The sequence below is a fragment of the Nansenia antarctica genome (genome assembly GCF_963989245.1).
Source record: "Nansenia antarctica genome assembly, chromosome: 2".
Lineage (NCBI taxonomy): Eukaryota > Metazoa > Chordata > Actinopteri > Argentiniformes > Microstomatidae > Nansenia > Nansenia antarctica.
Window position 1 is genome coordinate 58,155,645 of NC_137675.1, and position 16,497 is coordinate 58,172,141.

Genomic DNA, 16,497 nt, shown 5'->3' on the forward strand with positions numbered 1-16,497 from the left:
CAGGTTGGTCCCGTGGCGTGCAACATTGAACCTGAAAGCCGGCAGTGTCCTCTCCCCGTACTTCACAGGCAGCTGAAAAGAGCCCACAATGTCAATCTCAGAGTTGGCATAGCCACGCAAGGTGGTGGAGGGCAACCCCAGGGGCACATGGGAGAAGAACTGTGTATAGGTCGTCAAGTTCACAAGGGACACTGTGGCTCCAGTGTCTAGGAGGAGCGGCAGAGTGACATCACCAACCATCAACGAGCATGTTTTGAATGGTGCTTGTCCTGAGCTGACATTATGGATGACTGTGGTAGGTGACTGGGAAGCTCTAGCTGGGGCAGACCTGCAGACCTTGTGAAAGTGGTTTAGTCTCCCGCAGTTGGAGCAGGTTTTACCACGGGCTGGGCATGTCTGAGCTCTTGAATTGTGTGCAGAAGAGCCGCAATTCCCACACGGCTGGTGTGGCTGGTCGCGTGACCGAGAGGCCAGTAAAACGCTCTCCCCGCCGCTGGCTGCACTCACGTGGAGGAGGGGCACCTGTAGGCTGTGCGCGCCCGCTGCCGGTGAGCTGGGAGAGGCTGAAAAACTAACTGCACATTCCAAGGCTGTTTCAACCTGGACCGCCATGTTCAGAGCTGCTGATAATGTAGGGTTAGGGTCATTTTCCAGTAACAGTTTTTCCCTAATCTTGTCACAGTTCGTGTGTAAGATGAGTTGGTCTCTTATCATTTAGTTCTGTAATGTCCCGAACTTGCATAAGCTCGACAAACCCCGCAGATCAGCCACATACTGTGTCACTGTCTCACCTGTACGTTGGTATCTTCGTCTGAATATGACGCGGCGGAGAAGAGCGCTTTGTGGAGGGGCGAAGTGTTGCTTCAATAGTTCCACAGCGTCTGTGTATCTCGCCGCGGTGCCGAGAGTTCCATACACGCGCTGACCCTCCGCTCCTAGGCAGTGACGCAGCAGCTCACATTTCCTCTTGTCAGATATGTCCTCCAAGCCGGCGGCTAGGATATATGTCTCGAAAGAGGAAATCCAGCGGTTCCACGGAATCGGTGGTTCTGCCGGGACTGCTAGGAAAGGAGAGGGTGGAGGTAGAGAACAATCAGCCATCCTCGTCGCCAATGTTATGTTCAATAACGGAGCCTGAACTCAGAGCTTCTAGTCGGAGCTGGTACTCCATTTATTCAACATCGTGTGTCACACATAACGTAATACGGCACTGTAGTAAAGTCCAAACTGTCGTAAAACTACAGACGTAACACAACCCTCCCTTACCGGTAGCCTCCGGAAAACGAGAATAATGAATCCAATACACAAATTATAAGTGTTAGTGATCGTTAAACTGTTGTTTATTATATTGAGTGGGTACTTCAAGTTGGTGTTAAGAAAAAAAACGAAAACGAGATATTGTTGACACAATAAGTTTCACTTCTTATCCCCTTCGAGTGAGAGTGTTGTGTGCAAGTTCACCAGTCAATATACAATTGGTCTCATTGTGACGTCTGCGTCCGCCGTCAAAAATCAAACTTCGCCGAATTTTTACTTTTGACGCAGCCATCGGACGCAACGCAACGCTGACGCAACGCAGCAAGTGGAGCACCTTTCATTGATTACAATGCATTTGATCCCAATTCCGGACGCAACGCACATTTGACGCAACGCTCGATGGCCATGGTGGAGCTTGGCCGTTAATTTGAATTCTCAAAATGGCTTCATGTGATTGGACGAACAAAATGTCAATCTTTCAGCCCTGGACTCAATGCATGATGAGGCCAGGCCTCCGTTGCCCACCCATTTTCAGTGATTTGGCCAATCACATATTGCCATGAAAAAAATTGCATTACGGTACTTCTATGAGAAACCACTTTCCTGGGGGAGGCCTGGCCTCCCTCAATACAAACGGATAGGGATTCTGGCCTGTAGGTGCTTTACAATTGCAATATTGGGTTTTAGCCATGGAAAATTTCAGATTTATGAACAAAACGGAAATAATATTAATATAAAAATTAAAATACGTTTTTTGTTAAATAAATAAATAAATAAAATAAATATAATTATTGCTTTTTTGAATCTCTCTCTCTTCTCTCAAATTATTGGGGAGGCCAGACCTCCTCCACCTCTATGGAGGAGCCTCCACCTCTATGGAGGAGCCTCCACTGATCTATATCTATTAGACAAACACATCTATTGGGCTGCTTTTTCCTTCACTGACAGTGGCATCTAAAATGATTAAAATTAAAGACATTATAATCGTGAAATGTTTAAAAGTGTTAATATATATTTAAGTAGACACAAATACACATTTTAGAGCATCTTGGAGCTTTAAATAACATTATTTATTCCATATAGTGGCATTAATTGTGGTTGCGCCAACTGACATACCGGTTGCACCACCTGACTTTTGCCACTGATTTCAAATTAAACAGGCTTCTACTTGGACACCTGCATTAGCTTTGACCTATGCTAGCAATATCATACAAATCATTTTAAAACAGAATAGTAGTTTTATGATAAAATACAAATTTCCTAGTTTTACATTGGTTGTACCACCTGACATGGAAAATATACCCTCCTACCTCTGAGGTGAAACTATCTATTTTTATCAATATTTGAGAGCGCTCTACAAATCTTTTCACTCAGCCACAGATGTCAGACAGGGTCCTCTGGATGATGAAACATTTGGCTGATGCAATAGTCTCTTGATTTCAAAATCCCAGTCTCTTGATTTTAAAAAGTCCCATGTTTACGGTTGTGCCACCCTGATTTTGAGGGAAAAAAAAAAAAATTACGGGACAAAAGTTCCTCAATTATCTCAATAGCTTTAAAACTATTGTTATTTGTAAATTTGTGTTTATTTGAAATGTTTTAAACATAAAATCATGCCACAGTATTTTATATTGAATATATTATTATTAAAATACCACTTTTAACAGTGTTCTTAATCTGTTCCTTTGTTGAGACGGTTGCGCCACCTGACATTTTGGGGGGTTGAGATGCTAAAACACAAAGTAATCCATATTATTAGAATGTACTGACAATACATTCAAACTAACCATGTTGTATAGAATAAAATCATATATGACTTGAATTGATTAATCTATTTTTAAATGGAAATAATATACATGACACAAAAATATGCACGTCACGTCATTGACCCAAATGTAAACGTTTAAATCTGTTGGTCACCAAAAAAGCTCTGGCTCTGAGAATGCTAGCTGGCTAATTCTGAATATTATTGTGCGTATGAATTTAATAAGAGTTGGCAAACAAAAATGAAATATGATTCGTACATATACTGTATATATATATGTTACGTTACATGTGGGAAAACTAGGGTTAGGGTTAGGTGCTAGGATGCTAGGGTTAAGGTTAGTTAGGGTTATGGTTAGGGGTAGGGTTAGGGTTAGGATTAGGATTAGGGTTAGGGTTAGACATGCCAGCATGTACCAAGTCGATGTAGCACCTAACCCTAACCCTAGTTTTCCCACATGTACCGATTTCCCACATGTACCGTAACATGTATATATATATATATAACTGTATTATAGTATTATGATTATGATTGTGATTATGATTTTGTCCCAGCAAGCACCGACGGACCAGCCCGATAACAGCCAGATCAAGTCATATCAGGACTAGTTAGTATCTGGCCCTCAATATCACCCTATTTCAACTAAAATACATTTTTACAGAAAACTACTTTGTTACTGAAATATCTATCAAATATCTATCAACTGAAATATTTTTTTAGCTGGCCGTTATAAAATAGTTATTTTAACCTTGATTACAACAATTTAGTTATTTCAGTGGCAAAATCTTTTTCTGTCAAATGTATTTTAGTTGAGTATGAGTATAATCCACAGCATTCATTTGCCGTGACGTTAAACGATTAGTGAGACGGGACTCATAGCTGCTGTTCAAAGTTGTCGCTGCTACAGGTATAAGCTAGGCTTCAACTCCCTTAGGAATGTTTCAGACAGGGGCTTTCACACTCCTTGACAACCATGGCGTCCCAGGGTGAGTGACCAGTCCTTCATTGAGCTGCGGTTCCCAGAAGTCCTGCCAAAGTTTTACCCGGCAGTCTGCCCTGATAGTTATTCCCTGAAAATAATGTTCCTTTCAAGTGGTGGTAATCATTTACCACCACTTGAAATATGCATTTATAGGTAGAGACAATTGATAGTGTTAGATCTTTAATGTATCCACTTTATCTGTCTTTTGAAAGAGCAATGTACCCCTAGTGAAAGTATCTACATTGTTATAGGAAAGTTATTATATAGGCCTACTTGTGTATGTGTAAGTATGGCTATATGTAGTCACACACGTCTCGTGTTGATCTACACCACACACACACACACACACACACACACACACACACACACACACACACACACACACACACACACCATGCTGACTTAAGCAGGTCAACAGGTCATTGTTGATGGCCTGGTTTTTGAGTCCAATGTTACAGATATTGGTTCACATTATTCCTTTTCACAAGGTACGTTTCACTGTTTGCTCTACAGCTGGATCACACCACAGACCCCCAAACAGTCAACAAATGTTGATCTTTGACGGGACAATGTCCGCCACTTCTAGTCTGTTCAAATATACGTACCTCTAGAGTGTTTTTTAGGTTTTAGTGTCAGGAATGTAGTAGAGATACTGACCTAAGAGACAGACCAAACAACAGACAAACAGACAGAACAACATACAGACAGACGGGAGAGAGAGAGGGAGAGAGATATAGGGAGAGCAACAGAGAAAAACAGACAGAAAGATAGACACAGAGAAAGAGAGAGAGAGAAGAATAATGATTCTCACACAAGGTGGCAACACCTTGTGTCTTCCATCTTCAGCAACAGCACTCAGCCTGTTCTCTGCTGCTAGGGAGGGCGGCATCATTCTTGATATCTCTCTCGATCCAACTATCACCGACTTCCTCTCCCTCGACTCCGGCGTTGCTCTCAGCCAACACTATGCAGCCCTTCAACATCATCTGTCTGCACAGCAGCGGAAAGCCTTCAACCAGGACCTGACATCCGTGTTTGGGGGAAGCACCAAGGTGAGCCATGGGGGGTGGGGGTCGTGGCTCTGGCCCTCTTCCTGCTCTTCGAGGTCCTAGCCCCCCCCCTGCAAAGCCAGGAGGGCCACAACGTTAACACCGACCCCACCCAGAGGATTCTGGGAATCAGCAACTCCTCCAGGATCGGCTCCATCATCGGTGACTACCTCCAGCAGGTCCCTGGGATAGCTAACGACCCGGACAAGATGGCGGAGGTGACGGAATTCCACGACCAACTGCTGAAGTACGAGCTGATCGACCACTTCGAGAGGATGACCAATAAGAAGCGGATGAGCTCACTGGCCATGAAACAGTGGCTGGGCGGGGCGGCGGTCCACCTCCATATGAGGCTCCACCAGATCCGCCTGGGCTCCGTGCCGCGAGGCTCCGCCGAGTCGCTGCGTCTCTCCTACCAGACTGGCTTCACCAGCTTGGTGAGGGGATACACCGCGTATCTACGGAGGAACATCCAGGAGACGCCGGCCTCCCCAGGCCCCAGGCGAAGGTCAGGGCCCCAGGAGAGAGCTCCATCCTCAGGCCCAGGGCCCCAGGAGCAAGCTCCGTTCCCAGGCTCAAGGTCAGGCCTTCTGGTGGTGGAGCCCCTCAGGAACGTCTCCCATGGGGTGCAGCACCACCCCTGTCAGGCCAAGGCCCTAGGAGATGCCCTGGTGGGCCGCATCATGGCTGCTCAGGACCTCCAACACAGCAGAGACTTCTTTCACCAGGCTGAGAGGGACTTTAACAGGCTGGTCAGGCAACAGGGAGACTTTGAATTGCATTAGAGAGTGGGAGAAAGTATGTAAACGGCTGTTGATTGAAGTGTTGATTTCACGGAAGCCAATGCCACACAGTAGGCTACATGATAGCTGATTTATAATAATCTATAACTATCTTTAACATAGGAACATGAAAGTGTGAGTGATAGAAATATTTGCAATAAAAAGATGCAATAGACAAAGCTGCAATAAGGTTCTGAAAAGCTCTTTTGAGATTTGTGGTCGGCAGATTTGTAGTGATCAGCCTCAGTGCAGACCTGCAGTGTGAAGTATTGGACCTGTAACAAATAAACGAAAACATTGGAATTGGTCTCAGAGTCTGTTACATCTGTTTTTTTAATCTTTTAAAAAATAATCTGTATATGACCATCGTAGTTGTGGAGCTAGTATTCAAACAATCAGACATTAATATGGTGATTTCTATATTTTGGAATGATCACATAATGTTATGCAGCTATGGAGGCAGGTGGACGTAGAAGGACAGGCTCACTGTAATGCATGGACGTTTGTTTGATATCATTCCTCATTCCATTCCATGCATTACAATGATTTCTACCTCCACCAGCCTCTGTTGTAATGTTCCCATTCAAGGCTGTGTCTCAATGCTCTTATGTGGCTTCCTCCCCTTGTCTCCCTTCCTTCATGTGCACTGATATGATTAGACAGGACAGGTGAAAGCAATATGGCCGCCAGTTACTTACTTGTGCTTTGCTACAGTATCACCTGCCTAGTGTTCTTAGATTAAAATGCATGAAGAGAAGAGGAGACGAGGAGAGGAAGCTGCTTTTAGACTGTTGAGATTCCTTCCCAACACAAACATGCACCATGTCTCTTCTTTGTCGCCCTATCAGTTAGTGACAATGACCTGCTTTTTCATTGGACGATGATCTGATTCGTTGAGCATGTTCCATTGGATGAAGTCTTTCTTATCAATGTGTCTCCTGCAATCCACTGTTTGCTTATACGATGTTTGTGTCCTGGACAGTACACCGTCCCTCAGACCCGGAGCCCATGTGTTAGTCTTTGGAGCACAGAATTGTGTATTGTATCATTGTGAGTATTGCATCATATCGTATTACATTGTATCATATAGTTTTTGGACACATCATACTCTATTGTAGTGTTTTATATCATACATCACTGTATTGTATATATTGTATTAATTTTAATTAATGAAGAAATGTAATTTATTTTCTAGTATATTAAGTATGGTTTATGATTATAATGATTGTATGGTATTGTATTGTATGGTTCTAGACAGCAGTCCTACCATGGGGAACAATGCTTGCACTCCAGAGACTCCAGAGACTGTCAACTGTCTGTATGAAGTGGCGAGCCAAGCAGGTATCCTCCCTGACATCACCTTGGACCCCACCCTCATCACCCTGCTCTCCCTCAACTCCACCACTGCTCTGGAGCAGCAATACGCTGCCATCCAGCAGAACCTGTCATCTGAGCAGCTAACAGCCTTCAACCGGGACCTGACGTCAGCCTTTGGGGGGAGTACCAAGGTGAGTTACGGGGGGGTGGGGATCGTAGCTCTGGCTCTCTCCCTGCTCTTCGAGGTCCTAGCCCACCAGATAAAGGGGCAGGTATCACGCCTTGACCCCATTCAGCGCATCTTTGGAGCGGACACCTCCTCTCAGATCGCCACTCTCGTCAGCGAGTACCTGAAGCAGGTCTCCGGAGTCGCCAACAACCAGACCAAGATGGCGGAGGTTCTAGAACTCTACGACAGGAAGTTGAGGTACGAGCTACTGGACTTCATGGAACGCATGCTGATGCAGCGGCGCATGAGCTCGGCTGGGATGAAACAGTGGCTGAACGGCGCCGCGTTCCACGTGCACATGCGTATCCACAGCAACCGTCTAATGGCCGTGGATTCTGCATCAGAAAGCCGCCTTGAACTAAACCAGTACTACCTGCAGAACTTCACAGAGCTGTTGCTTACTTATAGAAATTATCTGGCAAAGAACATCCAGGAGACACCAGCCTCAAGGCCCCAGAAGGGAGCTCCATCCCAAGGCTCAGGCCTGCTGGTGGTGGAGCCCTTCAGGAACACGTCCCATGGGGTGCAGCACCGCCCCTGTGAGGCCAAGGTCCTAGGAGAGACCCTGGTGGTCCGCATTATCGCTGCTCAGAAACTCCAACACATCAAAGACTTCTTTCTGAGGACAGTGAAGGACTTTGACATGCTGATTAAGCAGCAGGGAGATTTTCAGCTGAAGAGTTAAAATATTACTATGAAAATGATAGTGTATTCTGATTGTTACAAATTGGTCTGGATTGGTAACCTTGATTATTTGGTGAAATAAAACAACGTTCCACCACATTCTCTCAACTGCGATTTATATGTTTGTATTGTGAAATGATTATGCAAAAGCAGCCCCTTTTTGTTTGTTGATCTTGCTGCAGCTATAATTACCTTATCATAAACCAAAATATAAGGTTGTTTTACTCCATTATTGTAGTAGGCTTTGTTAGCTTTTGCATCCAGAGATCGATGTTTGAGATTGGTCACATGTCCCATCTCTCAACTGTATAACAAAACAATTAGTAGACCTATTGTTTCAACCATTTGCACCTTTAAAGACCGTGTCAATATTTTTCCAGACCTCACCGCCATTTCGAGCTGTAACCGTTTACATCAGTGAGACCTTTAACTTAACAGTTTGAGTTTGCAATAGACTAGACCACTATCATACAACAGAATTTCCGGTTCATCTTTGTTTTTTAATCAAACTAATAAATTCACGAACTTTTACTCAAAGTTTTTAGGACTCAAACTCTTTGGACAGAGTCTAATTCAGAAAAATACCTACAAAATTCAAGACCTCATAAAATCGTGATAATACTTTTTAATACTTATTAAGGGTCTTGATTTTCCCAAAATTGATTTATCAACTTTTAATACTTTTCAAGACACCGCGGATACCCTGAGATATCAAACAACGTAACTTTTATAATTCCCTTCCCATATCATTTCGTTTAGTTCCTCCCATTGCTTAGGACTGAAGAGTGGCTATAAACATATGTTTATTTGGTTGGCTTCTGCTGGGTCTTAATAAACATGATCATGTTCAACCCATAAGAACCCGGATCCATTTCTCCTTCAAGAAAAATTATGGGGGATATAAAACAGATTATTAGACCACATAGAACACATCTGACATTGTTTTCTAAATACCACCCCCTAGTGGCAAAGATCTGAAATACATATATGTCACATTGGGTGTTAAACCTATTCCTCATTGGAAAATAAATCAACCTGACAATCTATTTCTGTTTGTCTTTTTATTTGCAAAACATGGCAGGAACAGGGCCATTTGGGCCATTTGTCAGGGACATTTGACATTTGACATTTGAACAGGGACATTTGAACAGGGACATTTGTCAGGTGCTACTGTGACTCATCCTCAGTCCAGGTGAGCCTCTCCTCATAGAAGGCTATGACCACCTGAGGACAGCGAGTGTTTGCCTCACGGGCCGGAACCAGATCAACCTCGTCTGACCCCTTCCTGTAGAGCAGAGGGAGAAAAAGAATAGCTCAGGACTCATACTAATTATAGACCTTTAGTAGCAAGTTTGATAAACTTCCATCATGTCAGTCATGCTCTCATTTCCATGGCAACCCAAAGCTTACAAACTAGCAAGGACAGAAGCGTATTTATTTAAGACATTTTTGAAAATGTCCCTAATAAAAAGGCAGATTCACATAAGTGTAAACAAAAGTTGGAAGTGCATTATGAAAAGTACGGTAGTAAGGAGGACTTCAAAAGGCAGGGAGTACGCAGGGATGGGTTATGATTCAGTTTGAGTAATTCTATAGTAAGGATGTAAAACCATATATAGCCTGTATACCAGCCAACTTAATGGCAATCAAATTGTCTGTGATTAATGTCCAGTATTCATTACGAGCCACCAGAATCGACCATTTAGGGCCAATCCCATTACACCCCTTCGGCTCAGTTTTGAACGTTCACGTGTAGGGGTGTCCCAATTCTTGTTTTCATTTAGAGTATGGCTCTGTTTGGAGATTTTTCATGACAAGACTACATTCAGACCCATGGCCCTACCTCCCAGGATGCCTTGCGAATCATCAGAAATCAGATTTTGCTCTAGGCAATGTGGAAGACAACCACAAATGTTATTAGTTTCTCTGTAATTACTTGTTAATAAAGATTAGAAAAATTATAACCATATTATTATCTTAGTTTAATGTCCTTTCAATGTATTATAGACCTTTTCTTTATAACAAGCACAACCATTTTTCCATGTCGCATTTTCCCCCTTCGATGGCATGAAGCTATAGCTATGGCACTTCTTGAACCAAAACACGCAATCTAATCCGAACAGTTGTTATTATGCCATATTATTGATGGGTTATATCATGTAGCTGACTAATAACATGGACAGCGGCTGTTTCTCCAGCGTTCCTGTCATATCGGATTTTAGAACTCCATAAAATCTGCGCTCTGTGTCTAATGTTATCTATCTGACGTTACATGTTTTGTGCATGATAGTGGTGCATTTTAACATTTCATGTCGCATTTCCCCCCTTTGATGGCATATGACGCTATTGCACTTATTAAACTAAAACTGCGCTCCGTGTCTACTAACGTTATCTACCTAATGTTACATATTTTACGGCTGATTTGGGCATGATAGTCATGCATTTTGACATATTTCCATGTCGTATTTCCCCCCTTTGATGGCATATGACAACCGAATTTAACTAAAGCCACGAAGTTGTTGCACGGTTGTCCTATATCAGTGCAGACTGGCACGGTAGGAGCACAGTTGATAGCCTACAGAGCACTGTTATTCTGTCATGGTCTGATAATTAAGTATTGTTATTTGTTATTTGATGACTTGATTTGACGTGTTTGATCGATTGATAGTGTAAAAAATTTAATTGTGAATGAATCACTAACGTCAATGTTTTTCTATGACACTACTGATGACCCATCAGGGTCTTGAAGGGTTGTCCCATTTAATTGGGAAAGATTTCAACCACTACCTACGCCTTGTGGCTCTGTTCAGAGGCCTTGGCTCCAAAGTGAGCAGCACTCCAAAACGAGCCGTAGGGAAGGGAATCGGGAATGGGCCTTAAAAGCCGTCCTAAAACCCCCATAGCAGCCATAACTCTCCCCTGACCCCCATCTAAGACCCTTTTTCAGTTAGGGAAAAACCCAGCAGAAAGTCAATTTTTTTAATTATCAAACTTACACCTCTGGTTTTATCAACCCACCACCACCAGCCAATGTTATTTTACTAAATTAATCAAATCAATCAATAAGAATAACCGGTTACATTTCTAGTCAACGGTTAATCTAAATGGTAAATGGACTGACTTAAAGCGCCTTATTCCATAGCGCTTTACAATAGGGCTGCCACGATTAGTCGACTAGTCGCGACGCCGTCGATTACCAAAATCGTCGCCGACATATTTGGTAATCGACGTCGTCGCATGTTTTTTTGTAGCTGAAATAAGCGATAAGCATTCGTTTTTCTTCCCTGAAGCTGCCACTGGCTAGCGTCTCCCAGTGTCTTTGATGTACATGCGCAGTGTCGGTCATCCGGGGCACACGTGACATCCCCGGAAAAACAAACAGAGAAATGTCTTCCCGTCCTCGTACGTCTAAAGTGTGGGGGCATTTCAACCACAACGTTGAAAAAAAGAATGTGAAATGTAAAATTTGCAAAGCTGAACTCGCTTATCATGGCAGCACGTCTATGATGCGCGAGCATCTCAAAAGGAAGCACGTTGTGGCAGATGACGAGGAAGACGATGGCTCGTCTCGGTAAGCTAGTTAGCTTGTTATTGGCTAACGATATCGTTACGTTAAAAGCCTTCTTACATTATTTTACGTTATGTGCTGTAACGTTGTCATCAAAGCGATACTTATCAAATAGCTAAAAATGTTGTCTTAACGTTACAGTGCTAAGAAGGCGCGTTCTACTATGGATAGTTATCTTGTCAAGATGCCAACGTGCACACCCCAGCAAGCCACCGTCCTGACCGGATCAATCCTGAACATGCTGGTTAAGGATATGAGACCCTTGTCCATGGTTGCTGACGAACCTTTTCTCTACAAACATTTCTTTTTGTGGATAATTGCTCTTTTTTAGTTGCCTTAGTGCCTACCTCATTTTATTTTGCAGCACTATTCAATACATTTAAAATGTATGTTTGATGCCAGAGATGAGTGAAGCAAAGCAAAACTTTTGTACTCTGTACAAGTATTTGTTTTTGTTTTTGTATTCTTTTGGTTGCCTAGTGCCTAGCCTACCTCATTTTACTCAGCAGTTTGCACTCTCTACTACTCTTTACATTACATTACATGCATGTGATGCCAGAAATAAATCTGCAAAGTTCATTAAAATATCTATTTTTGAGTGAACAATCATTTTAATTGTCTTTATTTTTAGTTAGCACATGCCTACAACAACAACTAACAACTTCAAGCTAAATTTAGAAGCTGATTTAGAAGATGATAGCTAAATAAGAGCGATTGAGTAATTGTGCGATAAGCTGTAATTTATGATCCGATTAGTCGACTAATCGTTAAAATAATCGGTGACTAGTCGACTATGAAAATAATCGTTTGTGGCAGCCCTACTTTACAATGGCCTCTCATTCACCCATTCATACACCAATGGTGGCAAGCTACCATGCAAGGTGCTGACCTGCTCATTGGGAGCAATTTGGGGTTCAGTGTCTTGCCCATGACACCTCGACATGTAGCCAGCCGGCGTTCGAACCAACGATCTGCCGACCTTGCGATCACTAGACGTAATCTAATAACTGTTAATCATGAACACCCCCAATTTCAAGTATTGCCATGTAGAGTTGGGTTCCAAACAAAGTTGGGTTCCAAAGTGACTACAAAAAGCAATACGAGTGAATGTGTGACTTGACAACAAGTACAAGGTCGGCATTTGTGCATGTGAGACTCACCATTTCATCAGGAACATCAGTTCACCACCACTGCTGTCTGTTACGAGGATGATCCTCTCTGGGTCAAGGTTCCTGGCAAAGCCCCGTGGCTTTTCACTCTGAAACAGACAACACAATAAATAAATTACCATTTACCACAACGCAGATCAGCTCTCTGGGAACCTGCATACTTTACCTTTTTATGTGAACTGTAAGTAGGCTACACCTTGTGCAAACCAGGTCACATGAACCAGCAATGGCTCATAACGCAGGATCCCCATCTCCCGTTTGTGTAGCAGGACACCCCACTAACCCTAACCCTTATTAAGGGTCTTGATTTTCCCAAAATTGATTGATCAACTTTTAATACTTTTCAAGACACCGCGGATACCCTGATATCAACAACACTCCACAAAATTACTGTGAAAACTCATAAAGGTAAGTGAAGTAATCTTAACCACTCAATTAGCAGTGCAAGAGCATTCAAATACAGTCAGAACTGAATTAATGATATGCCTAAAAACTATTACAGTGACAGAATACAATAGTGACCTTATAAATTCAGCATTACATTTGTTGTCTTCTGGCAGAGATGCCATCATAGGATTATTTAGCCTGATCCATTCTCATCCTATTATATTTATATCGAGGATACACTACAGGCCTAGGTAGGACAGTAGAAAAGGTCATACAGGATTCCACTACTGGCCTATGAGGACAACTGATACTATGAGAACCGATGATATTTCACCTAAACATGAATATAGGCTGAACCATCCCTTTATGGTGGTTCAGGCTATAAAATAGGCTGAAAACTATAAAATGTATCCCTTACATTGTGATTACAATTCCTTACCTCTTCCTCTTCCTCCACTTTAGCTATTTTGGCCTTAGACATCATTTCCTGAAACACAAAAACATGCAAACAATTAAATCAAAATGAAACTATTAACTAGGCCCATTTGCCCCATTTCAAAGTATGTTAGCCTACCTCTTCAGACTTGACATCGGCAATGTTGTAATCTTCCTCACGCCCACGCTTCTTTCCTCCGACTTGAAAATAGAGAAAAAATAAATTACGTTAGAAGAAAACTAACACTCATCTCTTTTTTCACTCGCTCCTCCATCAACTGCTTCTCCTCTTCCTCCATGTCCTTAGTGAGGAGAACTTCAGGGACTCCATCTTCCGTCTGCTGCAGCTAGATTTACACGTATTGTAGACAAACCTGACGTTAGAAGAAAACGAACACTTTCATCCCATTCCTAACTTTTAAAAGATGTCAACAGCCCTACCGGTGTCAGGCACGGTCTCCTCCATCGCTGTACCCTGTGCTCCCTCAGACTCGGACACGCTGCGTGGTTCTTCCTTCAAGCTGTTAACATTTCATACATTTGCTAAGTTAGACGGATGGTCGACAAATATCACTGTAATAACGTCGATAGCAAGAAGTTATCACAAGTCTGCTAGCTAGTCGGCTAACAGCTGCAGCGAGGCTTGCACAAAGCAGACATTTGAAACATAACAGAACTTACCAACTCATGTTTGACAACTGAAAAACTTGTTTGCTAGCAGGGACGCACGCGGGAAGGGGGGTGCTGAGGGTGCTGCAGCCCCCCCTAGCGGCAGGCAGAAGGAGCTCCTCCTCAAGGTAGGTTCACTCCTGGCTGCATCACTACCCTGACAGAAGCGCTGAGACTGCTAATGAGAATTTTTTTTTAGCAACGGTGCTAATGAATGTTGTATGTGTAACTGAGTGGATATGGTAAACTCACTGCTCAAGTTAAATCCCCCCACTCACCTGTGCCTTAAATTGCCATTTCTGTGGGATAGCAGGTTAACCTTGGGTGTTTAGTGACGGTCACGTGTGTTGATGTATATCCATACGGAGGACCCAGGCTAGTGTGAGGTCAGAGTTCAAGGAAGCAATGGTGTTTGCAGCAGTGTGACGCCTGTTACAGATGACTGTATGTATGACCCCCCCCCCCCCCCCCCTGCAGATTGACGAGGAGCTGGTGCAGACTAGGGCTGGGCAAACGATCAAAATTTCTTTTTCGATAATCGCAAGAATTAACGATCAATTATCGATTAATTGATAACCTTTTTTTTCATTAAAGTTCATTAAAGTTTTTTTTTTTTTTTTCCTTGGGGAAAAAACTTTATTTGTGTTGCTATTGCACACATTCATTCATTCACATTCAAACTAGACACTTACAGTCAGATAACAATCCTCTTAAACAAGGCAGTGAGTAGCCTAAATTGTTTAACTTAAAAACACATTTTACGTTATCAATAAAAATATAGAAAATAAGTAACTCACCATAGGAGCAGTAAAAAAACAGTTACTCACAAATAGGAGGATGACTGAAAACGTTAGTGTCCTTAAGAGCGTCCAGCTTAACTTAAATTTAAACTCCAGCGAGAGACTGTAGGCGGCAGGCCTACTGGTTCTTGTTCAGAAAGATGATCATGTTAACATGTTCAGGGGTGAGAGACGAACGCAATCTGGTGACACGTGGACAAACTAATTTCCATTATTATTATTAAAAAAAAAATATATATATAATCTGGGAAGTTCCTCATACTGGACAGAATTCTGCCAGCGCTGAAGAAGAGAGGACACAAGGTAGTGATTGTGCTCAAACAAAACCTTTCCAAATCATGGGCAGGCCAGTTGTTGCATGACCACATTTTGTGTTCATTGCCTGTCTTTCTGCCCTGTTTCTGATATACCTTATTTTGTCTTTGCAGAACAAGGCAGCCCGTATTCGTGTGGGGAAAGGAGACAGACCACTGAACTATGAGCAGGCCCTTCACCCACATCACATTGGCCACCAGTGAGCTGCCAGCCTTCCTGCCTCTCACATTCTAATTCTGATATTATTCAACAAAGCCATCAAGCAGAAAACTGTCTATGCTCATTTCAGGCCTCAACTGGAAACTTATCAGTTACCTCTTATTCGTTATGAACGTGAACAAACTAACTGCTGTAGTACAGTGTGTCAATGCTAACCCTCACATCTTTTTCTCTCTTAGGTAACCTCAAAGGGGAGGGAGGAGCAGCTGATCGTACAGTAGAGGATGTGTCTGTGCGACGCTTCATGTTCGGAACATTCCATAACTGTCTGGCCAATGAGCTTGTGATAAAGAGGCGAGGTAATGTGCTGGTGATATGTGCTCTGATGCTGCAGAAACTGCCCCCACAGAAATTCTACTTCCTGATTGGCTACACAGAGGCACTGCTCTCCCACTTCTACAAATGCCCTGTGAAGTTGGAGATTCAGACACTGGAGAAGACAGTCTACAAATATCTTTGAGAAGCCACTGCTTAAGCCAGACTCAATTGACTTGAATGGGAAAGACTTGCCGGAGTACGATAGTTATGGAGATAGACTCCAGTTCTATGAGTGGAGCGGAGCCCCATAGGGGAGCTCCTATTGGTTTACCCCGCTACCTAAAGTAGCCAATGACTGAATTTTTCGATGCCTGCGCCCGCCCTGGGGTGCTATATAAAGGGGCGTCCTTCGCTCCTCATTCTCCCAAACATACAATACAGCCGGGTTTGAACAAGTCGAAGTGGGCCAGCAGCCCTATGGGGCTCCGCTCCACTCATAGAACTTGAGTCTATCTCCATAACTATCGTTCTATATCGTGGAGCTCCGCCCCATAGGGGAGCTCTGCTCCTATTGGTTTAGGCGGAGCGAGCGAGGCCAAATGTACCCCCACT

At 43.1% G+C, this 16,497-nt stretch overlaps 2 protein-coding genes across 2 annotated transcripts; both read left to right on the forward strand.

Moving 5' to 3' along the window:
- Positions 1 to 6,634: 6,634 nt before the first annotated feature.
- On the forward strand, positions 6,635 to 8,902 carry LOC308149606 (uncharacterized protein). The gene is made up of 2 exons (XM_080522473.1): positions 6,635 to 6,885; positions 7,090 to 8,902. The coding sequence occupies exons 1-2, from the start codon at positions 6,735 to 6,737 to the stop codon at positions 8,064 to 8,066; spliced, it is 1,128 nt and encodes a 375-aa protein (XP_080378599.1). The 5' UTR covers positions 6,635 to 6,734; the 3' UTR covers positions 8,067 to 8,902.
- A 5,147-nt stretch (positions 8,903 to 14,049) lies between these two features.
- LOC308150319 (small ribosomal subunit protein uS3m-like) lies at positions 14,050 to 16,141 on the forward strand (the record flags this gene model as incomplete). The annotated part of the gene is made up of 3 exons (XM_080523165.1): positions 14,050 to 14,094; positions 15,522 to 15,600; positions 15,807 to 16,141. 3 exons carry the CDS (start codon positions 14,050 to 14,052, stop codon positions 16,085 to 16,087), a joined length of 405 nt encoding a protein of 134 aa, XP_080379291.1. The 3' UTR covers positions 16,088 to 16,141.
- Positions 16,142 to 16,497: the final 356 nt, after the last annotated feature.